The sequence below is a fragment of the Lutra lutra genome, chromosome 8 (genome assembly GCF_902655055.1).
Source record: "Lutra lutra chromosome 8, mLutLut1.2, whole genome shotgun sequence".
Taxonomy (NCBI): Eukaryota; Metazoa; Chordata; class Mammalia; order Carnivora; family Mustelidae; genus Lutra; species Lutra lutra.
The window spans coordinates 58,332,536-58,360,476 of NC_062285.1; the positions used below are offsets into that span (position 1 = coordinate 58,332,536).

Consider the following 27,941-nt stretch of genomic DNA (forward strand, 5'->3'; position numbering starts at 1 on the left):
ACTAGCTCAGACATCAAGTCTCTGCAGGCTTTACTAACACTCCCACTCCCCAGATAGGATTAAAACTGCTTCCTCGTCTGTACTTCTAAAGCATTTTACACATATTGTGTCCTCATATTTAATTGTATGATAGGTATCTAAGGAGGCACAGACTTAATCAATGAGTGCTTCTGATCTTAAAGGCTGTGGGGAGGATTAAGTGGGATAATATGTGTACAGTTAATATTTACTTTCTTCCTATCTTCCCTAATAATATTAATAACAAGCTGTATTTATAGCTTATAAAGTGTAAACTTTGTTAGTGTCCCACTCTTGTTTGATCTGGGACTAAACATGTGAGATAGGGATAGTACTATTATTTCTGTTTTGTAGCTGGAGGACATGAAGTACAGAAGCATTACACAGTGATAATGCCACTGGTTCAGTGGTATGCCTGCTGCACAGAAGGGCTCCAATGGTATTTGTTTACATGGAGTCAAGTTTTCTGGTTATAAAACCTGTGACCTTTCCTTTAGACCACACTGTTTCTTGTATGTGTTAGGCAGTATTTTTTCAAATTGCGGGTAGCCGCTCATTATTGAATAAGGAATTCAATGACGTAGAGACGATCAACATGGAGGTGGACGTGGGGAATAGAAAAGTTCAGAGTACAGTATATTGTAGTGAGGATGAGCAGAATTCTGTGACGTGGTTGTAACGTAAAATGTATTTCTCCCTGTGAGTCTGCATGAAAAAGAAAGCAAGCTCTGTGCTTAGCACAGTGCCAAGTTCTAAGTGAACACTTATTAAATGGAATTATAGCACTTTTATTTTGCATTTTTTTCCCCTGGGCTCTCGCTCTTGCATTCTAGGCTGCTGGAAAGCAGAGATCATATAATTTTTTTTTTTTAAGATTTTATTTATTTATTTATTTTAGAGAGAGAGAGGAAGAGCACGATAGGGGAAAGGGGTGAGGGAGAGAGAAAAGCTTGACTCCCCACTGAGCAGCGAGCCTGATGTCCGCCCGATACCAGGACCCGGATCATGACCTGAGCCCAAGGCAGACACTTAACCAACGGAGCCACCCGGGCGCCCCTCATCTTTATTTTTCTGATACCTAGAAGAGCGCTTGTTACAAATTTAACGCACTCAAATAACAAGCAAGACCTGGATGAATGTACCAACGAATGAAGGCATTACATAGCTCAATAAACATGGTTACAAATGACTGTTCTAACTCCTTCCGGACTTCCTCCCATTCAACAGTGGGACCTTACACTGTTCAATTGATAATTTCCAAAAGCCCTATTTTCCTGCCCGGGGAAACAGCAAGGCTACGCTTAATCTGCATTCAAAGTATCACTTGCCCTTAGTCAACATGGTATCCTGAACGCTTCAGGAAAGGAATCTGGGGCCGCAGACCCTGAAAGCAAACAACGTCCCCACAATTCTTCTGACCTTAGTCAAAATGGCTATCTTTGGCGTCGTTTTATAAGCATGCGCATGCTCAGTTCTGGCCCCGCCTCACCCCGTGGCGCTGATGCGTGCGTCGCAGAGTAGAGGGACAGCGCGGGAGGAATAAATTTCTCTGTGATTGGTTGGTGCAGGATTTCAAACCCGAGCTGGAGGCGCGGTGTCGCTCTGCCGTTGGGTGAGGCGCGGAGGGAAGTAAGAGGAAGGCGGCTCAAGTGGGTCCAGGCGGACCCGGCCAGGTGGGCGCTAGAGGCTGCGAGAACAGGTGCGTCTGACTCTGGGTGTGTGGTGGGAGGAGAGTGTCCCAGGTGGTGAGCCGCGGCCACCGCGGGTTCAGGGAGAAGATCGGTACCTACAACCTCTCCTCTGGGAGGTCTCCCCAGCCTGGGGGAGGCAGCGGCCCGAATGGGCGGTGGCTGGGAGTGGAGGGCTTTTTTCTCCTAGCTGTGTTTTTGAGGTGATGGCTTGGACAGGTGGTTCTTTCCACCCCCAAGAAGTGACTTTCACTTAAATACAGAGTTTGGGAGTGGGTGGGGTAATGCCCCCATTCTCTTCCGAGGGGCACGGAGTTTTGGAAGGGAGAAATCCTGGTGTTTGAGAGTCCAGGGCGGCTTGAAGTGGAGCCTCTCTCCCTTCTGGACTGTGTGTATCCAGGTAGGCTGGGCGAGGCAATGACATCTTGCTCATCCCATCCGAATTCTTAGCCTTAGGAACAAGGAGGCCTTACTTTTAGAATTTCACGTATGTTTCTCTTCACTGAATTTCGTTCCGTAGGCGGAGGGAGTGTTCAGCAACATGTGGTGGGTGAGAAGATAAGCTTTTTTTTTTTTTTTTTTTAAATTAAAGAAATGTTATTATCATTCTCTTGAATGTGTGGGGTGAACTTTTCGAGTTATTGAAAGTGTTTAGAGAGAAGGCGCCTTTCCTATAGCTTAATCACTCAACAGGTACTTAATCAGTGCATAATATAAATACAATACGATCTTATTTAGCCGTAAAGGAGCTTGCACTTTTTTTGGGCTGATAGAACTTAAGATAACTGTGGTGAGTCTAGTAGGCCTCTGCACTATTTAATATAGTGTACATTATTATAGCCCTTTTAGAAAATATTTTGGCTGTATTTATCAAGAACTATAAGAGGGTTTTACCCTACGATATAGTAATCCCAGCCTTGGAAATCAGTTCTAAGGAATACAGCCACCTAAAGGAAAAACCTGTTTACAGTGATGTTCAATTTATTCATTTGGTGAATGTCTTTTAATCATTTGCCAAATGGCAGGCCTGTTCTGGGTACAGGGGCTCAGCAGTGAACAAAACAGACAAAAATCTGTGCATTCTTGAAACTTAAACTGTTGGGGGGGGCAGACAATAAACAAGTTAATATATGGGTATGTTAGATGAAGACAAGTGCTTTGGGGGAAAATAAAGCAGAGAAGTGTAGGGGGGTAAAGTCTGCAATTGAAAATTGGGTAGTTAGGAAAGACGTCAATGAGAAAATGACATTGGAATAAATCCCTGAAGGAGGTGAGGGAGTGACTATGCAGGAGATTCCAGGTAGATGTAACTGAAAATTACATTAATATCCAAAGAAGACAACGGTTAAATAACTGTTAATTAACTTTCTGTAACTTAATGGAATCATGATGGAGAAAAGCAAAACACAAACATATCAATCTATGATTGCAATATTACAAAGATATCAGTATATAATGGGCAAAGATTAGATAATGAGATGCATGTAATTGTTTAGGGTGATGAGATTTTAGTTTCACTATTAAAAAACATTAATTTTTTTGAACTTGGAAAATTCCATAGTACGAAGCAATGTTTTATATCTGCCAAATGAATGTTATCGATAATAGAGATAATTTTGGACTGAAATTGTTAGGGAATGTTTTAGTGAATTGGTAAGACAATAGACCTTGAAGAATGGAACACTGCAGAATGGTAAGAATCCACAGTATAAGAAGGAAAAAAGGAGGACTTAGTACACTAAACTGGTAATAATTTTTTGAGAAATAATAGTTCAATTCGTCTTTTTATTTTAGTTTTCATTCATGCTGGATTGAGAACATTCTGTTTACTCTTTCTGTAATTCATTTGTTCATAAGAGCATTTGGTTTCAGGATATTCCTTCTGTCTGCCAGTTGTATAGAGACTTCTGATACAGTAAAGCAAAAGCTGGACATCTGGGAAAAAGAATTGCTCCAAAGTGCTTTCATATGAAAGAATCTTATAGTACTGAGACTGTCTTAGGAAATGATTTTCTTTGGCAGTGGAAAACCTGTATTGCTGAATTCTTGGGAATTTCCAGATTTAGTAATGTTTGTGAGAATATTTTTCATTAAAACTCTTTCCTGAAAAACTCAACCTTCCATTGCTTTGTCTTACAATATTTAATACCCTTGATGCATCTAAGGCATGATGTATAGGTCTCTTAATAATGTTGTTTCTAGGAGGAAGAAGAGGATAGAGACTTTTCTCAGGATACTCTGCAGTTAAGAGCTGTAATAGTCTGTTATTCTGAAGGACGATGTCTGTCTCTTGGCTGGGTGATTGAAATTAAATTGGGGACTCAGAGCAATCACATCAAGCTGAGACTCTTTCCTGGTGATGTGAAATTGCTCCCTCAGGGATACTAACAGATTGGGAATCTGTAACATAGTGACTTCTCCAACTCTGGGGCTTCTCATCAATAACAGCTGAGATTCTCTAGCACCTTTTTGTTTAAAGTGCTCCACAAACTGATTTCCTTGCTACACACAGGGATCATTTCAGCTTTCCCAAAAGACAGCTGCCTCCATAGTGAAAAGTGACAGCTGTTTTACAGCTGCAAAGCAATGTACTACAACATGACTTTGTTTTTGTTTCCTTTCACATTAGTGTATCTCCTAGCTCTGGAGCTAAATAATAAAGGGGGAGAAATAAAGGAGTGTTCTTGTGAGTGAAAATGTGACCCAACAGGAAAATTAACATCGTTTTTAATTGACATTGAATAGGATGAGTAAATGTTAGCTTTTTGAGTTACAGTTTGGCTGTGATATCAGAGTTAGTACTGATGCAGAAAGATATTTTTGTCATCTATAAATAATTCCTGAATGTCACTTCTATAGAACATTAATAAAAATACATGGTCCCCTGGTGTATAAAGAGAAGAGGATTATATTTTGCTAGTGCCATTTTTGGATTACCCTAAGTAAACCTGTGTTAGAGGAAAAGCTATTTTCAGATGCTACAAGCCTCATTTAAGACAGCCTGCTAAAGAGCCTAGACCTGGTCAAATTTTGCTGTCTTCTCCATTCTTCTTGGTCTGGGTTCCAGCTATGATTTGGTAATCACTGTGGTAGAATGTAAATAATAACTCTCAGACCAAAACAAAAAACAAAAAAAAAATGTCATACCCACTATAATACCCTATATAAGGTTCAATTTTTACATTATAAAACTTTTACCTATGTGAATTGATGCTATTCTGTGAGGTCAGTAGGCCAAGTGTTACTGTTCCCACTTATAAATGAGTATTAGAATCTGACTTGTTATACTAACAAATAGAAGAACTGAAACTTTATCCTAGGGCTTCTGTCTAAGCCACCCCTTTTTTTAAACTGTTGTTTAAGTTTTCATCTATATTACACACTGATGTTCAGGTAGAATGGAAATTCTTTTGACAGTAGACTCATTGGTGTGTGTTCTCTGATTTTCATTTATCATTTATTTATTTATTTAGTAAACTCTACGCCCAATGTGGGGCTCCCACTCATGACCCTGAGATCAAGAGTCACATGCTTTACTGACTGAGCCAGCCAGGCACCCCATCAAATATTTATTTTTAAATATTGAGTGTTTGTGTGCGTGATACAGTTGTGCCAAAGGTAAGATTTCTCTCACATGTACAGCCTACCTGGGATATAGGGTAGAAATGTGGTAAAGTTAAATTAGAGTGCAAAGTGTATGTGTCTTGAGTGCCAACTGAGCAAAGCAGTGGGGGAAGTATCAGTTGAAGTGAATGATGGCAAGCCTGCCCGTGATTAGGGGCTGGATAGAGAACATGAGAGAAGAGTCCACAGGTATGGTGATCGTACTTGTCAGAAAGGGAGTAACTGAAGGTGATTCTGAGGTTTGGAACTGCGTGAATGATAAGGAAATTAAAATTGGGAGTTGGTAGAGTAGGTCAGTGGGTAAAGTGGTTGCTGATATATGTGATGGGGAGGGATAGAACCAAGTCTCGGGATCAGGCTTCACCTCTAGGGCATCCCAGTCGAATTAAGAGCTGTAGGACGGCGGTTAGGAGAGAGGCTGGAGAGGGATGGGTGATCATCTGGAGAGCTGTAAGGACTAACATGGGATAGTTTGGTAAGTTCTTTGAGAGATTGGAGGATTGAATTTTAGGGAATATCTGGTGTTGAAAGGGAAGCATAGAAAACCATAAACGCTTCCTAAAACTAAATCTGCAGACTGTGATGATCTGACAGTTGAGGGTTACCTCTATTTCATAGCAGAGCACAGGGAGTTAAACAACTGTCCCCTGGGTACCAGGCCTCACATTTGTTCAATAATGTAGGTGGAGGTAGTTGTATGAGATAACCGTTGCTACGTTGCTATGATGAGGAAATGTCCCCGGGTAGGTTCTCTGTGTCTTTAGTCTTTTGACGAATCTGGCTGTGTTTTCAAGAGCCTGCCTCCCCACAACCCTCACTCTAGGGAGTGGTATGCACAAAGAACATAGGGGAGAAGAATAGTGGGCTAGAGGAACTTGAGAAAATGCGAAGATTTCTTTTAAAGGGGACAAAGGATCAGGTTGCTGTTTTGTCATTAAAAACATCAAACCACCTTCTTCTTCTTCTTCTTCCTCTTCTTTTTTTAAATCAGTTTTTAATACTCTAGTTGCACTGTGAAATCTTCCTTTTCTGCACTCTTGGGCAGTTAGAAATTTTCCCATGTGCGGAGTTCACTGACTTTGAGTCTCAGAATCTATAGATGACTGCTGAGATAATGGAAATCAGTGCCCTACATTTAACCCGATCAGTCTCTTCCCATTTTTACTGGAGCCAAAGGAAATCATCATTTGAATAAACTACTGAAATCCCTGCTCCTGCCTTGTAGCATTTGGGTATCTGTGCCTGGTTTGTCATACTGGGAAATCCATGGGCATCTCCACAGCTTCCAGATCCCCTCCTGCCAGTTTTAATGCTATTCTTTTAGTTTTGTTCTTAGTTTAGAGAAAGATCTTTGTAATACATTTGTTAGTCTGGTTGCTTAGCAGCTTGCTGTGATTATGTAGCTTGGAACAGATACATTGCCATTTGAAAATCTTGGTTTCCGGCCCTGATTCAGGTATATGTTGCCTCCAAGCTTGGAGCTGAAAGCTTTTTGGCTATTAGGCCAATCATCATTTGAGTACAAATGAATAACTCTGTAGCATTTAGTAGAAAATATCTTTATGTTTATATATTCCTTTGTCCTTTGTGGGTTTTTTTTTTTAACCCTGTCCCACCCTCATAGCTTATGGTACAATCTTATAAACATTGTAAAATCACTAAACCTTCCTAAAGAGTTATTTTAATTTTTTTAAAAAGATTTTATTTATTTATTTGACAGAGAGAGAGAGAAAGAGGACAAGTAGGCAGAGCCACAGGCAGAGGGAGAGGGAGAAGCAGACTCCCTGCTGAGCAGGGAGCCTGGCTTGGGGCTCAGTCCCAGGACTCTGGGATCATGACCTGAGCCAAAGACAGATACTTAACCAACGGAGCCATCTAGGCGCCCCATAAAAGAGTTCTAAATTTTATTTAGATGCATGAAGTAAGGACCTAGACTAGAATGTTGAAGGGTGATTTGGAGAAACACAAGAATCCTTAAATGGTATTTTTAAGGACATTCAGTTTTCAAATGAAATTTATTTTTTATTTCATTTCCTTGATAATTTTTGTAACGTCCAGTTGATGTCTTTTTTTCTTGTCTGTTAAATTAAGATCTTATTTCCTCAAAGTGTTCCCAGTTAAAGTCTATTCAGAACACAACTGTCTATAAGGACACTGTTTTTAATGTAATATCAGCAGGGCTTTGGGGGGAATATGAAGTCTGAAATTCACCATACAGAACACAGTAGCAAATGATTTTTTCCTTTGCCCTTCTAACTGTGAAGGTGGTGTATTGTCTCCTTGATGCCAGAATGTGGTACAACATAATCCTTTGCCTATACTTAGTATAAATTTATTAGACATAGTCCCTGCACACAGTCCAGCAGAGAGTCCTGCATTACAGAAATAATTCTTGTGCTGCTGAGCCGGCGATTTCCTCACTTAATCACTCGTGTGACGTCATCTGGGCTGTTGGTAGGAAATGTGCTGACCATGTCCTGCGTTTTAAAAGGCAGTTGCAATAGGGAAACTAGCTAAAAATGAAATTAAAAATAAACCTTTTTATTTAATTTTAATAAATGGATTAAAGTCCAGAAGGATTAAAGTGGCAAAAGCATTGTATTAATCAATAGACTAAGAGCCACGTTTTATAGTTGGTCACCTAGTAATCAACTGACATGCTTGTCCTTAATTGCTTTCCTCACAGCTCCAGAGTGACTGCAGACTGGAGGAAAAGAAGTAGGCAGGAAGGGGGTGTTATATTTGGAAGTTTGAAATGCTTTTCTGATTTGAAAATAACATTAAACATTCCAACTTTGTTTTTGTAATAAAGATCATACAAAACACCGATTGTTGGCTTGAGATCCTTATAATGGTAGCTACAAATGGAAGAGTCCAGATGTTAGTCACTGATGGCTGTAATGGATTGCTACTGAATCTTTTTTCTGGGGGAGAAGGCAGGACCCCTAATGTATATTTGATTTCTTGGCAGAAAGATGGATACGACGATGCTGAATTTGCGGAATCTGTTTGAGCAGCTTGTACGCCGGGTGGAGATTCTCAGCGAAGGAAATGAACTCCGTAAGTCATCCTGAGCTGGCCTGTGTGAAGAGAAAAAACAGCTTTCAGATCTGGGTTTTCTGCAAAGCTGACGTGTGTTCCAATCTTAAAATTGTTTTCATTTGGGCTTCCTAAAAAGAAAATGATGGTCACTTATCCATGGTTGGAGCTTAATGGACACTCATTCTAGCTGGTCACTTTTTTCCTGTAGTTGTTCTTAAGTGGGTGCCCCCAGATTTCTTGTTATCAAGAGTCTCTTTCCATTGACTACTTGGCATTAGTTGCCAATTTCACTTTCACACCAAGAACTGGGTAAAATCTGAAGTTCCAAGGATGTTGCTTCTTTCTTTAGAGTAGTTGTTGTCTGTATTTTTTATCCTGGCTTTCCCTCTGTACTATAAAACATTTTCAGTTGAAGAGGAGAAACATGTCACAATTTCTTTTTGAAGAAGGGACTGTTCATCTGCTTTCACCTATTTCATGGATTTGATTTTTAGTAAGAGAGGATTGAAATTGGGTAGAGAGTTGGAGAGAAGAAGGAGGTGGTTGAGAGAATGATGGTCTGGGAAGTAGATGCGTGAAGAAGAAGGGGGGACTGATGGCCCTGACTTAAGTGATCTAAGGATTTATTTTTTCTCAGCTTTTCTTTGAGTTGCCATCGTCTTCCATTTGAGATTTTCATTAATACCTAATTTAGTAAGCGTTGCTCTTAAGTCAGTCTCATTGATATAAAAGTGAAGTAAGAACTGTCTCTCTAAGCTTTATTTATTTATTTAGTTTTTAGATCTTCACAGTACTTAGTGTGGTGTCCTGCTTATGCCATTCAGCATTTTCTTTAATTTGATGTTTTTAATAGCTCTTATCCACTTATAGGCCTTTTAAGACAATATTTTATTTTCTCTTTCTTAATAGCTGTTGCATGACCCTATCATCTGATACCAGCTCAGTAACCATGATGGCATGCTAATTAGGCTCCTCTTTGAGGTCACTCACATCATCTCAGAAGATGGATTGCTTTGGAGCCCAGTGGGGGGGAAGAGTATTGAATGCGAGATCTTAAAATTCAGGCTCATTCAGCAAATATTTAGCAAGAACCTAATACAGCGTCTAGCACATGTTGAGTTGAAGGAAAGGGATGACTGACTAAAATGGCTTCATGGACAAAAGTAGGGTGGAGCCATAATGGAGATCCCAACAGACACAGATGAAAGAGGGCATTTAGGGTGGAAGCAAGCGGGGTTGGGGCTTGAGAGGGAGTAGGAATAAGGGGGGAGTGGCATAATCAGAGCTCTTGGAAGATGACCCTGGCGGAGGGGGAGCCTGGGAGACCAATGAGGATGTTGTTAGGCAGCAGGAACCCTAACTAGAGTGGTGTTTGTGAAGCTGGAAATAAGGGGAAATGGGTAGAAGAGACTGTGATAATGAGAGCTCTACGAGGAGGTAGCTGATAGGATGTGGGGGAGAGGGAGGAATCTGAGGTTTGGAGTCTCAATAACCAGTGTTGGCTTTTAACTTATTTCTGTGTCTGTTTCTCCATCTGTAAAATAGAAATTCAAGTGTCTTTATCTTTGTGGGAGTGCTGTGAGCATTTGGGAATAAAAACGAGATACTAGTTAGCTGTGAAAATACTTTGGAAGTAATTATGCCAAAAAAATTTAGATATTCTTACAGGTATCCTTATTTTATAAACACATTTCTATCTTCCCATTGATTCCCATTATAAAATAGAGGCATGTTTTGCCTTCCTCTCCATATCTCTAACTTGGAATGTTGGCTTTGAGGACATGGAGTAGGTTTATGTTTTCTGGACTCTAGAATCTCCTTTCTATAACCATCTCAGTCTCTGTCCTCTTCTTTGATCCTAGGAATTCCTTGCATGGCTAAGTGTCTTGACTCCTTATTCTAGTCTTTCATGAGTCACTTCATTCTTCTCTCTCCTTTTTGTATAGGTTTGTTCATGTTTTGTTTTTAGCTAAGTCCAGGGTTCCTGAAAGATCAAAATGAAGGTTAATATTCAAATAAAATGACTTTAATAACCTTACCTTTGGTTTCCCTGGTCTACATTGTTTTTATCTTCTATTTTTATTTTATTATGAGCTGCCCAAAACTTTTTTTATGTTGTTGCTGTGTAAATTGGGAATAAATATAACTTAATATTTATCAGGTATCTGTTGTGTGCCAAAACAATGCTGGGTTTGTGTTATGCTGTCTACAGTAGGTGATACTACAGTGTCTATGACTTAATGCCTTTCTTCAAGAAGATCATGGCTTTTAAGTTTCAGAGATCGATTTCTTATGAAACAAGATAATACAAGTATCAAAATATGTGCTTTTGGGAAGTATAGAAAAATGTAATATGGAACAAACAGATTAGGAAGGGATTTATAGAACAGATGGGACTAGAAGAATGGATACATAAAGAAGAGTGTAGGTAGAGCATTCTGTTTGGAGTACACAGCTTGATCACAAGGGAGAAGGCAGAAATAAGCATGGGTCTGTTCTGGGAGCAGGGACAAGAAAGAGTATTGTGTAGTGGTGGGAGGTTAAGTTTGTATAGACTGGTGAGGTGGGCTTGGATGCCTGGAGTTTAAATTTGATCTGAACAGCAATTCTTCATTTATTTGTTCAAGGGATATTTAAGTGCCTAATGTGTGCTACAAGGCACTGGAGAGAAAAGAGACCCAGTGCCCTTCCCCTTCCCCTTCCCCTTTCTAAGAAGCTTAGAGAGTGGTGGGGAAAACAAAAGGAAGAGCCTGTGCATAGGCCCCAGGAGGAGAGAGCCGGGATCTCTCTGGGATGGTTTTGGGATGGTTTTAATCTATTTGCTGAACTATGAACCAAATCCTCGGTTTTTGTTGTTGTTGTTTGTTTGCTTGTTTTGTTTTTAATGAATCAGAGATTATCCTCAATTTGTTTTAAGGAAATTTCCCTTAATTCCTTTTTTTTTTAAGATTTCATTTATTTGACAGAGAGAGCACAAGCAGACAGTCGGGAGTGACAGTCAGAAGGAGAGGGAGAAGCAGGCGTCCCACAGCACAGGTTGCTGATGCGGGGCTCAATCCCAGGACCCTGGGATCGTGACCTGAGCTAAAGGCAGATGCTTAACCAACCAAGACACCCAGGCACCCCCCTTCATTCCTTTTAATAGATGCATTTCATAGTTTAATATACATAACTTTTTAAAGGAGGTAATTTGAAGTTAATTAATCTTTTGAAGGGGCTCCTGAGTGGCCCAGTTGGTTAAAGTGTCTGCCTTTTGGCTCAGGTCATGATCCTTGAGTCCCGGGATCAAGCCCCACATCGGGTTCCCTGCTCAATGGGGAGTCTGCTTCTCCCTCTCCCTCTCCCCCTGCTCATGCTCTCTCTCTCTCAAATAAATAACAGCTTTAAAAATTTTATTTTATTTTTTCAGTGTTCCAAGATTCATTGTTTATGCAACACACCCAGTGCTCCATGCAATACATGCCCTCCTTAATACCCACCACTAGGCTCACCTAACCCCCCACCCCTTCCCCTAAATAAATAAAATCTTAAAAAAAAAAAAAATCTTTTGACTATGTACTTCATGATGGGGGCTAGTTCCAAGTTGGAATCATGATTCACAAACTGACCCTGAAAATGCTCTGTTTATTGATCTCCTATATCAGAATTTTTCTGATGATCTAATGTGCTGTTTTGACCCATCCTAGAAAACTTAATTCATAACAGAATTATACCTAAGTAATATTTTAGGTATGCAAATATTCTGGTTTTGGTCTAGCATAAACCAAGTTGAACTAGTAATTGAATCATTCATACTATTAAAATAGGAACTCTTTCCTGGAAATGAACTGATACTTTTTTTGGTTTGAGTTCCATCGTCCAATTCAGTTAGACTTATGATATATACCAGTTAACAACGAATAGGGATTAAAACCCAAATTTAATAAGGTTTATCAAGAAGGAGTGTCCCTGGAGTGCCTGAGTGGCTCAGGTCCTGGGTCCTGGGATGGAGCCCCACATTGGGCTCCCTGCTCAGCAGGGAGTCTGCTTCTCCCTCTGCCTCATCCCTCCCCGCTGCTCATGCTCTCTCTTTCAAATAAATAAATAAAATCTTAAAAAAAAAAAAAGTGTTCGAAGGGACAAAGAAGTGAGCAAAATTAGGTCCAGTGGAAATCTTTTCATTCTCAAAATTGTTTTTCAATTCAGTAGATATTTGAGTGTATATAAATATAGTGTATACAGCACTATATTTAGAAACAATTAACCACAGTGTGGAGCTAGAAAGTTTTAGATGTGTGGTTGAAAAGTGTATTTCTTGTTCTTTATTTTTTGAAATTGAAGTACTATTACATACATCAGAAAAGTATACAAATCATAAGTGCAGTACTTGATGAATTGCCAGAGTGAACATGGCAAAGAACCAACTCTTTAAAAAAAAATGTTGTAACTCTACATTGTTGAAATAGTTAAATTGGCAAAAGGATATGTTGTTTTCTTTTTCTTTAAATTAAGAAGGAAAAAAATTTATGTGTTTTAAACAAACCGAACTCACTATTTAAAGCTATTTGAATTGTAGCCATATATACATATATATATATTCTGTGTGTGTGTGTATGTGTGTGTGTGTGTGTGTGTGTGTATATCTATCTATCTATATATATATATATATATGTACACTTAGCTTTCATAGTTGCATTCTCTAAGATTAGGTCATAATATCCTGTTCTGCTAAAACCTTTTGTTTGTTACAAACTGAAGTGTCCTTATGTGTAAGACTTGCTTTCTCTAGATTGAATTGGCATCCTAATTTGTAAGTTTGAAGTTTAGTCAAATTATTAAGACTGGAAAGAGCACTATATTCATTGTTTCTATGCTCTTAGGTTAAATTGAAATAAGAAAAGTGCCCTTACTACCCAAGAATCTGCAAGCTTTGTGTGCCTGTGGCCTAGTTTCAGCTGTAAACTGGGTTAGTTTGGCCAGCAGCAGATGTACACCTTGGGAACTTCCTCCGTGAAGGTGGTGTGGAGTGATGCCTAGAGCTAGATCGAAGGTAACAAGAAAATAAGAAGGCAGTGTAGAACAGTCTTTGCCAATAGCAGGTGGCAAGCATGAATGCCACCTGGGTTATCGTGCTTCAGGGCACGGCGTTGGAAGTGATGCTCTTTCTGCAGACATGTGGAAAGAGTCCACATTCTGCCTCAGTGACTCACCCTAGGTTAGTATGATCTGTTCTTACTGTGTCTTTCCCATTGAAATGTTTATACACCCTTCAGGGCAGTGTTAAACAGCACTAGCAAATTGGCTCTTTACTTTGAAATTAATATTTGTATAATTATATAGTTGAATGGAATTGTAGGCCTAGACATCTATAATATTAATCTACATCTACTGGAGCATATTACAGCAGTTATATTTGAATTTGCTGTTTAACGTCTCTTTGGCGCAGCAGTGCGTGACTCGAAAGGAGGCTGTTTTTGTTTTATAGCTGTAACTGTCCTGGTGCGTGGCAGCTGCCCCAGAGGTATCCGCCTTTGATTGCCTTCTGTTCAGGAGCTTTCAGTGTTGGTATTACATCTGGAGCCAGGTGACTAATGAGTTACTTATTCCATAGCAGATGCCACTGGCCAAGCCAAAGGAGGTGGCCTATCGAAACAGGAATTGCTCTCCACAAAGCTGCCATGCAGGGTGATGAACGGATATCCAGGATCTGCTCCTGGTTATTTTCAGCTGGCTTTGCTGAGAGTTTAGCTGGTCCCTTCATTATATACTTGGAGGAAAACTAACTAGAGGACTCAGTCATTAGAGCCTTGGTACTGTGTTTGGTGCTGGAGTTATTGAAGTTTCCCCCTTTCCTCAGAATTCATCCAGTTGGCAAAGGACTTTGAGGATTTCCGTAAAAAGTGGCAGAGAACAGACCACGAGCTGGGGAAGTACAAGGATCTTTTGATGAAAGCAGAGACTGAGCGTAGTGCTCTGGATGTTAAACTGAAGCACGCACGCAATCAGGTGGATGTCGAGATCAAACGGAGACAGCGAGCTGAGGCTGACTGCGAGAAGCTGGTGTGTATTGTTCTCTACCCTAGAGCTGAGCCAGTGGAGGGAGGGCCAGCATCATCTGGTCCTGTTTCCACCCCCCAGTTATACTGAGTTTCTTCTTCCACGTTAAAGAACTAAAAGCAGCCTGTCCATTGACAAGTTGGCCTTGATTGAAGCTGAAATTGCAGCATAGGAATCCTGCCCTTCATAGGCTGAAATTTAATATTTTTTCTCTTCTTGACTTAAAACTATGACTTCATAGATTTCAGATGAGGATTTTTAAAGAATTAAAATTAGGGAATTCCTAGCATGCTTGATCTGTCACAAGATGTTGGCTATCTCTCATGCCACCCAGAACACCCTCATCCTTTTGTCAATAGCTAGTATTTGTTATTGAGACAGACAAGACAACTCTAAGGTTTTCCATCATTACTGCTCCTGATTCAGGGGAAGGGGCGAGATATAGTCAGCCAGTTGAGCAATGTGACTAACGTGGAACACTATCATTTTGGTGTACCAGGGGTGGGTCATGGTACAAAGGAAAGCCTTTGTGAGGAGCCCCTAATCCATCTTGGTACAGTGTTAAATACCTCAGTAAGCTCAAATTGACTGGTTCCAGTGTGTCACAGCTTTGTATCCATTTTAATGCATTTCGCTCCACCCTTTAGAAAGGTGGGTGGCTGCTTTGATCCATAGAGGAAGCCAATAATTGTCCTGATAAAATGACACTAAATTGTTTTTCGTATGCGAAATTCTGTTTTGGGACTCTCATTTTGCAATACCGTCTTGGATTAGCTCCTTGACCCCAAAAGTCTTGTAGCAGAAAGCCCACTATTCTGGTTGGAGTTCATTTTGCCAGTCAGAAATCAGAGACACAATCTGGGCTTGATGTGAATTAATATGCTATCGGTGTAGCAGCTTCCTGAAGTCTCATTTGCATAATGCTGTATTTTAATGTCTTCTGGTCTGCCTGTCCCATAAATTTGAGGTGAAGCTTTCTCCCCTGGTTAGTTAGGATGTTTTACTCTGCTTTGGTCTGCAGGAAAGACAGATTCAGCTGATTCGAGAGATGCTCATGTGTGACACATCTGGCAGCATTCAACTAAGCGAGGAGCAAAAATCGGCTCTGGCTTTTCTCAACAGAGGCCAGCCGTCCAGCGGCAATGCTGGGAACAAAAGGTGGGGAAGTCGTGTCTGTTGTTATCTGATCACGAGCAGCGCAGCTGTCAGGAGTTCTTGTCATCTGAACTCTTAAATAGACTGCTTCTGGAATGTGTGCTGAATAAAGCAGAAAAAGGCTTTGGAGGAAGGGTGGGTGGGAAATAAAGGCATAGGCGCAGGGGTCTCCCGATTTCTTTACCTTCTTTTGTTTTTGATCTTTCCTTAGGATAATTGTTTCACCATGGGTAAAATTTTGATGTTGATGCAAAATTGCACGTCAGTAACTAATCCCGCTCATTGCAAAGAAACCTAAGGGTGAAAGTGGCAGTTCAGCAATACTTTCAGCATTTACTCTCCAGAGAGCTCTTGTAGCTCTTGTAGCTCTTCTGGTTTAGAAGGCCTTCTGTGAGTCAAGACCAGACAATAATTTTGGTTCCACTGCATCACTATTTAAAATTGTCTCTACCAGGCTTTGAATTTAACACCCCCAATACAGTATGGAGGGGAAGGTCAGCACTCTTCCAGCTATTTATTTTGTTGCCTGGTTGTTTTATGGGGAATCTTTATAACTGAGAAAATATATGGGCTTAATTTCTTCAAAAGCTGATGCTGGGTAACACTCTTTCTTGTAGAAAGCAACCACAATTGGGATCAGATTAAACTTCACTCTTGTGCCTGTGAATTTCTAGTAGCCTTTTTGGCGAGAAGTAGCACCCCTGCTCCTGTCTGTAACTTTCAACTGCTGTTGGGAGGTCTTTGCCAAAAAGCAGCTGTGCTGCGTGTGTCCTCACGCACGCACAGCCGCTCTCCCATGGAAACCACAGCAGCCACCATGGCTAGGCTTTGAACTTGTAGTTGTCTCCATAGGAAGGCACTGCTATGAAATTGCTGGTGTTACGTGACCAATGCAACTCATTCTGGGCGTTCCGGTGTTTTACTTGCCACGGTCTTCTGTATCTAATACTGTGTTATTTCTCTCATCTAGATTATCAACTATTGATGAATCTGGTTCCATTTTATCAGATATCAGCTTTGATAAGACTGACGAATCACTGGTAATAAATGATTGATCTCTGAGGATTGTTTATTTTTCTTACCCCTGCTCCCTCAGGGCTCTCTCTCCTGTCCTCTCTTCTGGAATTCCTTTATTGCTGTTTTGTTTGTTGATGTATTACAGATTCTGAGCTAGCATTTTATTTTATTTTATTAATTAGTTAATTTATTTAAAGATTGTATTTACTGATGAGGGAGAGCAAGAGAGCGCCTGGTGCAGGGGAGGGGCAGAGGGAGAGGAAGTGTCTTTAAGCAGACTCCTCCCTGAGTGTGGAGCCAGATGCAGCGGGGCTGATCGCCAGACCCTGAGGTCACGACCTGAGCCGAAACCAAGAGTCAGACGCCAAAACAACTGTACTGCTCAGGCGCCCCTGAGCTCGCATTTTAAAATAAAAATCCACACAGGCTATAAGAGACTGGCTTATATATTTAGTTTCTGGAAGTGAGAATATAGAACTCAGGATTTGGGATGAGGTTAAATTTATTTAACGGATCTGTGAGCTGCATGTGCTAATTGACTGTATCTTGGCTTATTAAAAAGCCCTAGCTAGCAATAAAAAAAAAAAAAATTAGCAAGATTCTACCCAGGCATGGTTTATTTGCTGCTCTTGGAGAGAATAGACTTGTGCGTTATTTCAGAATTAGTTTGGTTCTTAAAGAAAACTTAGTCATACTTCATAATTAGAAGGAAACCAGTGCTCTGGAACTTCAGCCAGAAGACTGACAAAGTTTCTAGGCCCTCTGTAATGCTTTGTTCAATACTGGTTGCCTGGTCTAAACGTCTTGCTACCCCGCTTTTGTGGGGCAGCACCCATTTCTTAACTTATGGTGGTGTTTCTGTATAAAAGTCATCTCCTGATATCTCAGTCTTTGATGTTCAAACTTCGATGGTTTATTGGTTTGTGTATCTTTCCTGTTGTACTGGCTGAAAGCTAGCAACAAAGCAATAAATCAGGAGGTTATTTGTGGTTGGTTTTCTGATAGTGAAACAAGTGGTGACTACTGGTTACGTAGACTAGGAGTGTTCTGTCCCAAATCGGTGTTTGGGGAAATCATTGCCATTTTACAGATATAAATAGTAAGTATTCCCTTTTTGAAATAATGAATGATATGAATAGGTCTGGAGTATAGGATAAAACTAGAATGTTTTAATAGCTGATTTTGGAGCTAGACCTACTTATGGTGTATCTGTTGTGACCCAAACTGAATCAAATAATCAGTAGCTAAATTAAATTACTTGACCAGGAATTGTAGAGATTTCAGTTAGCTAAGCTACCATTTGCTCTGTACTACTGTTTCTGGGTTTTGTGTTTTCAGGGATTATCAGGAGTAAGGAAGTCACATGAATGTAAATGGTTAAAATAAGTGAAATGAAACTAGACTATGGTAAAAAATGTAATTCTTCAGGGGTGAATGTCTTTGTTGGGGCCCAAGGAAGAGGGATGTTTGAGAAATGTAAAACCTGAACTAGAACTTTTTAAGTGGTTACATTGTACAGAACGTCTGATTAGATAGCAGTCCCTTAAGAGTAAGAAAGACATCTAACCTGATCAGTATAGTGCCTGAGATTCTGTGAGTTCTACAACTAATTACAGAAATAGTCAGAAATAAAGGACCAGGAGCTGGAGATAATCACGACAGAAGTTGATTCTTTAACCTTTTCTTGCCTCTGTGGTATTGACTCCTGACTCTATTATAATAGCTTCAATTTTGGAAAGAAAGCAAGTTAACTTACTGTAGCTCCATGGCTACAGCACCTGAGACGCTCCCTTCGCCCTCTCCCCAAATTATAAGTTAGGCAGTCTGACTCAAAAAGCCTTTAAAGTTCTCTGTAAACTTATTTCCACAAAAATTCCTGTCTGGGGTTTTTGCCTCACTACAGAAATTAATACATTATAATTGTCAACAGGATTGGGATTCTTCTTTGGTAAAGACTTTCAAACTGAAGAAGAGAGAAAAGAGGGTACGTATGGTTTTGTTTCGTTTTTGTTGTTTTTACAAAATTACAATAAAGGAGTTTTCTCTAGAAATTTTCCCATGATACAGCATTCCTGACATGTAGCTCTAACCATTGTTAAACACCTATTGCAAGTGAATTCCTGCTGGGGGTCATTATGGAGGATCCTCGAGGTAGTAACTCAGGACAGTCTCGTCCTAGTTCACTGTTTTGGCTGCCTCTGGAGTGGAAAAGGATATACTTGAGTTTGTTTTGAGTTGTCATAGGAATTTTATGCAGGACTTTGTACTCTAATATAATTTTCAGATGAAATGTGTGTATAATGGGATATGCCGAGCTGTGTCTGTGTGTGCTTGTTTAGGGTACTTAATATGTGTCCAAAGACATATTGTCCTTGGATAGGATTACACCTCTACTTTTTCAGGTGCTGTCACCTAAAATTTTCCAAAGCTTGCTTGTTTCTTTTAGGGCACTGAGGGCATTTTTGTGTTGGTACAACTTAAGCTTCATGTGGAAATAGAATGAGAGAGAGCATATTATTATTTACCATAGCCCTGGTATCCAGGACTTGCACCCAAGTTGTCCAATGGAATAATTTTATCTTCTGTGCTTTAGATCTTCTGTGACGCTGAACTTCTTGATCTTTGTCTCCTTTCCAGCGCTCTAGTAGCCGACAGTTCATTGATGGTCCTCCAGGACCTGTAAAGAAGACTCGTTCCATTGGCTCCACAGTAGACCAGGTAAGAATAGGCCAAGAGAATTGTGGTTGTGAACACATCAGAGGTTAGTGGCCCCAACCATTAAGAATGCTAAGTCAAGGGGCGCCAGGGTGGCTCAGTCGGTTAAGCATTTGACTTTGGCTCAGGTCATGATCTCAGGGTCTTGGGGTCAAGCCCCATATTGGGCCCCTTGCTCAGTGGGGAGTCTCCTTGTCCCATTCCCTCCTCTTCAGCACCACCCCCCACCCTTGCTGCCCCCGGCTTGTACTCTATCTCTCTCTCTCTCAAATAAATAAATACATAAATAAACAAATAAATAAATTAGAATCCTGAGTCAATGCTGCAATGTTATTTCGAGAGAGAGATTTGGTGAGTTTTTCTATGTAATAATAGGATCCTTATCATCCATATGAATGGAATCACTCTGATTGAGTAAACAACTGTCAGCTTTATATTTGATTCTTAGTTTATTGTTGTGTATGCCTCTGTGACCTATATTTCTGTTCTAAAGTACAAGGTTTCAATTGAGTTTTTTTGAGCTTGGGCCATAAATCCTGACCAAGATTCAGGAATTTTTCAACCACTCCAAAATTACCTTATAGTGGTGGGGATATTAGGTTCACTTGTTTGTCCTTCCCTCATTTCTGCTTTTGTTTCAGGGGAATGAATCCATAGTTGCAAAAACTACAGTGACTGTTCCCAATGATGGCGGGCCCATCGAAGCTGTGTCCACAATTGAGACTGTGCCATACTGGACTAGAAGCCGAAGGAAAACAGGTCCACTGAGTTTGTAGCTAAATTGCCTGTGTAAAACAACTGGTAAAATTCAGGGACACTTGGCTTTTTAGAAGCCTTTGAGGCAGGGATTGGATATTGTGGTTAGTTTCTTGCTGCTGCTTACTGGAGGCCGGAACACTGTGTCATATTCTACCTTTGGATTGCTGGCCTGGTCTATGCCACTCACACATAATATGTTATTTATTTGGGAAGGGAGAGGCAGAGGGAGAGGATCTTCAAGCAGACTCCCCGATGAGCATCGAGCCCACACAGAGCTTGGTACCACGATCCATGAATCATGACCTGAGCCGAAATCAAGAGTCGGATGCTCAACGGACGAAGCCACCCAGGGGCCCCATTATTAACTCATTATTCTTGAACTGATTTTTCTGCATAGCCATTGTAGTCGCTTCTGATTATGGTTACAAATTACTGGTTATCTACCAGTTATATTAAAATTGGGGTTAAAATTCAGAAGGAACAAAATATTAAGAAGCTTAAAGTTGCTTGTTTTCTAGGTACATTACAACCTTGGAATAGCGACTCTACCTTGAGCAACAGGCCTCTGGAGCCAAGGACTGAAACAGAGAGTTCTGGCACTCCACAGAGCAATGGAGGGATGCGCCTGCATGACTTCGTCTCTAAGACGGTAGATCTGTGATCGTTCTGTCTTCTTTCGGGCACACTTAATTTTTTGATTGTGAAAGTAGTATATACCAGGAACAGATTTAAATAACTTAGTGTTAGAAAGTTAAATGTCAGATCTCCTTCTTTCAGTTCCACTCCTCAGAGCTAAGTACTGGTTACAGAGGATGTGTATATCTTTGCATTCTGTGAATATATTACGTTAAAGCAGCTTTAAAACAGAAGCAATTGCTTATGCTTTTTAGTGATACATATTTACGTATTATGGTTGGATATAGCACACTTTACCATTGTCTCACTGGATTTCCTAATATAAGCCCAAGCAACCTGACTGAGGTTCAGAAGAGTTAACTGCCTTGTGTGAGCCACAGGACAATAAGTGGCAGAGTTAACATGGAGTTTTTGTGGCTCCTCATCAACAGGTTCTTTCCACCATTGTACACTGCCACCTTCCAGCTGGGTGACCTTACACAAATTACATAGCCTCTTTTGCCTTTCCTTAAAGATCAAAACCTATGTTATAGGATTATTGTGAGAATTATACAAGTATGTGTAAAGGGATTAGGAAGTTGCTTGGCACATACTAAGTGCTTAAAAAATGCTGGTTGTTGATGATGATAATTTTCTAATTCAGACCCCTCTGTTATTTCTGTCCTCTTTTGTCCTCAGGTTATTAAACCTGAATCTTGTGTTCCATGTGGAAAACGGATAAAATTTGGCAAGCTGTCTCTGAAGTGTCGCGACTGTCGTGTGGTCTCTCATCCAGAATGTCGGGACCGCTGTCCCCTTCCCTGCATTCCTACCCTGATAGGAACACCTGTCAAGATTGGAGAGGTAGGACCTATGGGGTCTGTCCTTGTATTATGACTTCTTTACCTTTTTCAAAGCTTAATGTCAGTTTTTATAATAAAATTAGTGATGTCAAGCGTAGTTTTTCCACAAATGATGAAGAGAAATGATAAAATGTTAACTCACAGCCGAGTCCTGCTTGGGTTTGTCTGTTTAGTAACTTTTCTACGCCAGACTTCTCTTCCCTTCCCTCCTTTCACCTTCTCCCATCTTCCCTACTCATCCTCTCTCCCTCCTTTCCTTCTTCCTTCTTCTCTCCCTCTTCCCTTTCCTTTCCTCTTCATCTTTTCCTTCCCCTCCACATCCTATTCCTGTTTTGTAAAATTCCAAACATGTGCTGAAGTAGAGAGATTAGGATGACTGACCCCTGGTTCCTATCACTCAACTTCTGTGATTACCGGTTCATGCCCAGTCCTGATTTATCAGTACCCCGTGTTGTCCTCCTGGCTCTGTCCAGTGAATTATCCTGACACAAATCCCAGCCATCGTGTAATTTCATCTGTGAACGTACTTCCTTTTATGTTAGAAGTATCCTATACTAAGCTGTTAAGATTAGATTGCTTATTTCTAAAAACTGATTCAATCTATTAAGTATTTATTTATTATATGAACAACATTAACAAGATTCAGAATGAATTGATTATGCTGCTCCCGAGCCCCTAGCAAATCAAATGCTACTTTTCTTTAATCTTAACAGTTCTTATTCGTGCATGTAATTGGTTACGGATTTTCTTTACTCTGATAGAGAACCATGGAGTTCTCCCCTACAGATAGGTTTGTGTCCCGATCAACTGTGAGTTGTGTTAAATAATTTTTCTTACTAAGAATAATTAAAGGGTTAAAAAAGGTTTTTGTTTTTGTTTTTGTTTTTTTTAGAATAATTAGTTCATATTAAAGCCCATACCTGTAATCTCTTTATTGCTTGCTTTCTGAAGCCCTTGAGTAGAGGACAAGCGGGGGCAGAGTTGTAGCTAGTGGTCTTATTACTTGTTCATGCAAGAGTGTGTATATGTGACCATAAATCAGTCCTGTTGTGGTTGTAGGAAAAATATAGCTGAGAATCTCTGTTCTAATATATGCTTTGGGAATAGGAATTTAAAAGTAGACATGAGGTCCCAGCCTGAGTATTAGTTTGGGGATGGTTCTTTCTACTTGCCTTGATTTGCTGGTCTAAGTGGTATAAATAATAATTTAAAACTCTCCCTTTTCAGGGATTGCTAGCAGATTATGTGTCTCAGACTTCTCCAATGATCCCCTCCATTGTTGTCCATTGCGTAAATGAGATTGAGCAGAGAGGGCTGACTGAGGTAAGAGTCAACCTTCAGGGGTGCCTGGGTGGCTCAGTTAAGCCACCCAACTCTTGATACTGGCTCAGGTCCTGATCTCAGGGTTGTGAGCCGGAGCACATGTCTGGCTCTGAGGCCAGCATGGAGGCTGCTAAAGGTTCTCTCTCTCCCTCTCCTTTTGCCCTGCTCCTGCCCGCGCCCCGCCCCCAACTCTCCCTTTTAAAAAAAAAAAAAAGTCTACCTTCAGAGAGTGTGGATTTGTTGTTTTTGTTAATAATTAGTTTGTAACTGGAAGTGTCCCCTCGATAACAGACAGGCCTGTACCGGATCTCTGGCTGTGACCGGACAGTGAGAGAGCTGAAAGAGAAGTTCCTCAGAGTGAAAACCGTACCCCTCCTCAGCAAAGTGGATGACATCCACGCTGTCTGTAGCCTCCTGAAGGACTTCCTCCGAAACCTCAAAGAACCCCTTCTGACTTTTCGGCTAAATAAGACTTTCATGGAGGCGGCGGGTAAGAGTAGATCTTATACTCGAATGTGAGTCCCACGGGGGCAAGAATGTTTGACTCTTGCGTGTGCCGCCCAGTACAGTGCCTGTGCCCGTGTGGACGAGCACGCGCTCTGATGGAAGAATGTATCCGTGTTCTCGGTGCCTGTCCTCTTCCTGTCTAAACTATGGGTACTGATGGGGTTTTTTGTTGTTTTAGGTCGAGTTTAGGTCTGTCCTTTTGAACTTGGAGCCAATCCCCACCCATTTAATCCATTAACAAATCTTTTCAGCAAAGCTCTTGTAAAATTTATCTTAAAATTGGTGAAATTTGCCACTCCTACTATTACCACTCTTGACATCTCTCATCTTGGAATGACAAAAGAACCTACTTATTTTCCTCTTTCTATTCTCAGCCCTCTACACTATGATCCTCAAACAGTATCTAGAGGGGTCCTTCTAAAATTTAAATGAGATGAAGTCTCTTCTGTCCTTAGTATTCCCCAGTGACTTCCCATCACTCTCAGAATAAAACCCACCAGTCCTTCACATGGCCCCAAAGACCCCACCTGTAGGATTCGGCTCCTGTTACATCTCTAGCATCGTTTCTCTCAACACCCTTCCCTTCTTTCTTTCTTCCCCTGATGCGCTGGAATGCTTGCAGTTCTCAGCTTACTCCCCTCTCAAGACTATTGAATTTGTTATTGTCTCAGCCTGGAATGTATTTGCATGATTTGCTCCTTTATTTCTTTCAGGTTTCTTTTTGTCCTTGTACCTTTGTACCTTTGTCCTTTGTACCTTTGTACCTTGTCCTCAGAAATACCTTTCCTGATCACCTTCTCTAAAATACGTCCACCCATTACTTTCTAGCTTCTACTATGTAGCACTACCTGCTGCCTGCTTTTTGACTAATTCCTCCAGTAGAATGTGACTTCCATGAGGCAAAGTCTTTGTTTAGTTCTGCTTTACCTGAGCATTTAGAATAGTACCTGGTCCATAGTAGGCCCCTGAAAACGGTTTATAAACGAACACCTTCTTGTAACTGCAGTCGCTGCAGTTGTGTGCCTGCCTTCCCGGCACGTGGGTTGCTAGCTGCTTTCCCTAACTGCAGGAGCTGATTTTTTTTTTAAGGTTCTGATTTCTAATATTGAGCTGTGGGCCATTGTCCTGCTTGTTAATGAAACTGGAGTTTGATGCAGTCATGAACCTCATCAGAAGTTCCAGAAGCTTACTGTATAGATGAGACTTTGTGGTCGATCACTTGGAAGCATGCTGTCAAGGGAAAGAAGTCTAGGCCTCTTGGTGTTTTCATTTACAGAAATCACAGATGAGGACAACAGCATAGCTGCCATGTACCAGGCTGTTGGTGAACTGCCCCAGCCCAACAGGGACACATTAGCTTTCCTCATGATTCACTTGCAGAGGTGAGTACAGCAGAAATTCACTTCTGGGAGTTTGGGAATTTGCCACGGGGAACATAATGTGCGTTGGGTGTTAGAGAGGGAATGTGAAGGGTGAAATGTTTTCTGATAGATCTTTTTGTTGTTGTTGTTCTGTGTTTAAGTGGAAGAGAAAGTCTTCTAATTAAATGCTCTGTTTCTTAGAGTGGCTCAGAGTCCAAACACTAAAATGGACGTGGCCAATCTGGCTAAAGTCTTTGGGCCTACCATAGTTGCCCATGCTGTGCCCAATCCAGATCCAGTGGTAATGTTGCAGGACATCAAGCGTCAGCCCAAGGTAGGCAAGTGCCCTTTGTATATATACATACACACAAAAGATATATATGTGGAGAGAGATATATATATATCTCTCTCTTATGTGATGTGATAACATGAGAAAGCACTAAGAGGTAAGCCCTGAGCTTCGGAATGTGCACTAACCTGTTTGGTGGCTGTTTAGGTGGTAGAGCGCCTGCTTTCCCTGCCCCTGGAATACTGGAGTCAGTTCATGATGGTGGAACAAGAGAACATTGACCCCATGCATGTCATTGAAAACTCAAATGCCTTTTCAACACCACAGACACCGGATATTAAAGGTAAGGCCCAAGTTGTGTTTCCTAAGAGACCTGACTCCCTCTCTGGTTTTGGCCATGTACCCTCTCCTTCCCTTTGCTAGAGCTGTTTGGAATTCAAAAATTAAATTCATTATGAGGATTCTAACATTAAAAGAAAATTTATACAGCTCTACCATCCTGACTTTTTTTCACTTTAATGGAACGTGGTTCTCCTTTTCCTTCTACATACGGATATTTTAGAAATAGAATAACAATTCAGATTTGATCTTCTTTCATTTAACATACTGGGAGAACTTTTTCTGTTACTATATAATTATATCATTTTTATGGTTGTAAACAGGAATTTACTTTAACATGTTCTATTAGGAATTGATGTTATTTTTGAATTTTCCATAGTTACTAATAATGCTGACATCAGCATTATAGGTATATATCTCTGTTTCCCCCACTGTTAAATTCCCAGGAGTGGGAACTGCTGAATTAAAGGGCTTGAACATTTTTTTGTTTTACCAACTTGATTTCTTTTAAAGGCTTTTGCCAATTTGTATTGCCAGCAAAAATGTCTGAAGTTGGTTTCGTCCAACTTTACTGGCATTGGAGACCAGACCTCTCATTTTTGCAAGATCCTTTTAAAGAAAGAATGTTGTTTTTTCCTAATGTAGGTAAGAATCGGGTGGTCAGACATTAGATTTGTGAATGCTGGAATTTGAGAATGGCTTAAATCAGGAAGCATATGTCAGCTGTTCATTGAGCAGTTGCCTGCATAGAAGATATACTGATCTGTTATAGACGATGACAAAAATGATCTCTGGGACTTTGCTTGGGTCTTTAACCTTAGCTCTTAAGGGCTTCACGGGGTATTTGGCTTAAAACTGGCCGCCCACAAGGGTGCTTTTCTTTTTGCCCTTCCCTTCAAAATATCTCTCAACTTTGATTGAAGTGAGTTTACTGGGGCCCGTGACCACTCCTGAGCATCAGCTCCTCAAGACTCCTTCATCTAGTTCCCTGTCGCAGAGAGTGCGCTCCACCCTCACCAAGAACACGCCCAGGTATGTGGAACTGCCTGGCCTGGGAACGGAAGAACTCTTCCCAGCAAACCGAAGCTTACTGAAGGGGAAAGGATGAGGCCTTCAGCTAGCAGCTAGCCTTTAAAAGTAACCTGGAGCCATAATGATCCCTTTTTGAAAAGGGTCTAAGGGTTTTGTTTCCCCTCTCTCATCGCAGACGACAAAGAGTAGTTTGCAGAATAGTTGTTGAGGGTTTCCTATTTTTAGCTGATAATACTGAGTAATGTTAGAATTGTTTATTTACCTACTTTTCATGGAATGCTTTTTCGGTTCATTCTCTGTAGATTTGGGAGCAAAAGCAAATCTGCCACCAACCTAGGACGACAAGGCAACTTCTTTGCTTCTCCAATGCTCAAGTGAAGCCCCATGTCCTGTTGCTTGCCAGCATTTACTGACTGCAAGGAAGGCCGCACCTTCTCTCCGCAGCCTCTTGTACTCATTACTACTTTTAGCATTCTCCAGGCTTTTAATCAAGTTTAATTGTGCACGGGGGTTTTATTAAAACTATATATATCTCCCTCTCTTTCTCCTCCGGTAATGTAATATCAACACCTTGTGCTGTCGTTGTTGGGAGCTTCTAGATGGGAGATCTTTATAGTGGTAGAAGGGAGAATATGGAGTTCATTGTGATTTTGCGGGGAAGGGAGGCTGGAGTGGACCCATTCCTCTGGCTTAAAACCGAACGCTGCTCATGGACTGATCTTTCTCTGGTATTATTTAGAACTAATTTCCCTGAGACAATGACAGAAGCCACACCTCTTTGGTAAGACTGATATCTCAGGGTGGTAGGTGGGAGGGCAGGGTAAAGAAAAGTTGGACAGAGGATTTAGGATGGTTCCTTCTGAGGACTTGGAGGTCCCCTTCCCCCAGTATGAACTAAGCTGTAACGTGGAGCCTTCATAAAAATGGGATAGGACGAGGACAGAACTAGCAATGGGGGTGTGCTTAGCTTTGATTCAGATTGATTAGGTTTAATAGTGTTAAGTGGCACAACCTTGTAAAAGTGATACTACAGCTTGAATTGATCCCTAATGGGCTTCTGACTGGACTTTGGATTTGGTTGGGGTCAAAGCTGGTTTGTGTTTCAGTTGAATTTGTTCTGTTGCTTGACCCCCCTTCCCCTTGTCCATTGGAGCCCTACTTCTAAAAGTCACATGCCATCTATTTGGCGTCCCAGTTCACAATTAAGAGTAGGCTATAAGGGGAGATTGTCAGCATTTTGTGTGGCAAGAAAAGCCACAGTCATGTTGTCTTTGCACTTTGGTTGCTAAAAATCTTCCTATGGAACATAGCCACATCTAGATAAATATGGACTTTATATTAAAATTATTTCCAGTGTCTATAAAAATGCTTTCTTCTGTAGAATGTTTTTGATCCATAGTGACCTTTGTCTGTAAAACACATATTTAGAATAATATTTGGAATAATATTTGGAAAAAAGTAAATTTTTTTTTTTTTCCCCCAAAAAGACTGTGAGGTTGGTGTTCTTATCCTGGGAGGTAACCTTCAGCGCCTTTTTAAAGAAAATATTTTTCCTTAG

General features: G+C 40.7%; 1 protein-coding gene across 3 annotated transcripts; it reads left to right on the forward strand.

The window, feature by feature from the left end:
* The first annotated feature begins 1,578 nt into the window (after nt 1-1,578).
* Nucleotides 1,579-27,863, forward strand: RACGAP1 (Rac GTPase activating protein 1). Of its 3 annotated transcripts, none has more exons than XM_047742482.1 (17): nt 1,579-1,717; nt 8,302-8,390; nt 14,209-14,411; nt 15,430-15,566; nt 16,534-16,603; nt 18,511-18,564; nt 19,218-19,298; nt 19,937-20,054; nt 20,573-20,703; nt 21,369-21,533; nt 22,760-22,855; nt 23,147-23,345; nt 24,639-24,744; nt 24,925-25,057; nt 25,220-25,355; nt 26,275-26,383; nt 26,686-27,863. In XM_047742482.1, the coding sequence occupies exons 2-17, from the start codon at nt 8,306-8,308 to the stop codon at nt 26,759-26,761; spliced, it is 1,899 nt and encodes a 632-aa protein (XP_047598438.1). In that variant the 5' UTR covers nt 1,579-1,717; nt 8,302-8,305; the 3' UTR covers nt 26,762-27,863. The 3 variants fall into 3 exon arrangements, with proteins under 3 accessions (XP_047598438.1, XP_047598439.1, XP_047598440.1); XM_047742483.1 differs by having other exon boundaries at nt 1,582-1,717; nt 8,306-8,390; XM_047742484.1 differs by lacking the exon at nt 1,579-1,717 and adding an exon at nt 5,200-5,324.
* The last annotated feature ends 78 nt before the right edge of the window (nt 27,864-27,941 follow it).

What these genes read in the sequence shown, in the direction of transcription:
- RACGAP1 (XM_047742482.1), top strand. Translation starts at nt 8,306, where the DNA reads ATGGATACGACGATGCTGAATTTGCGGAATCTGTTTGAGCAGCTTGTA. An exon ending in CAGCGAAGGAAATGAACTCC is followed by an intron (nt 8,391 to 14,208) that starts GTAAGTCATCCT and finishes CCCTTTCCTCAG; the next exon opens with AATTCATCCAGTTGGCAAAG. An exon ending in CACCTGTCAAGATTGGAGAG is followed by an intron (nt 21,534 to 22,759) that starts GTAGGACCTATG and finishes CTCCCTTTTCAG; the next exon opens with GGATTGCTAGCAGATTATGT.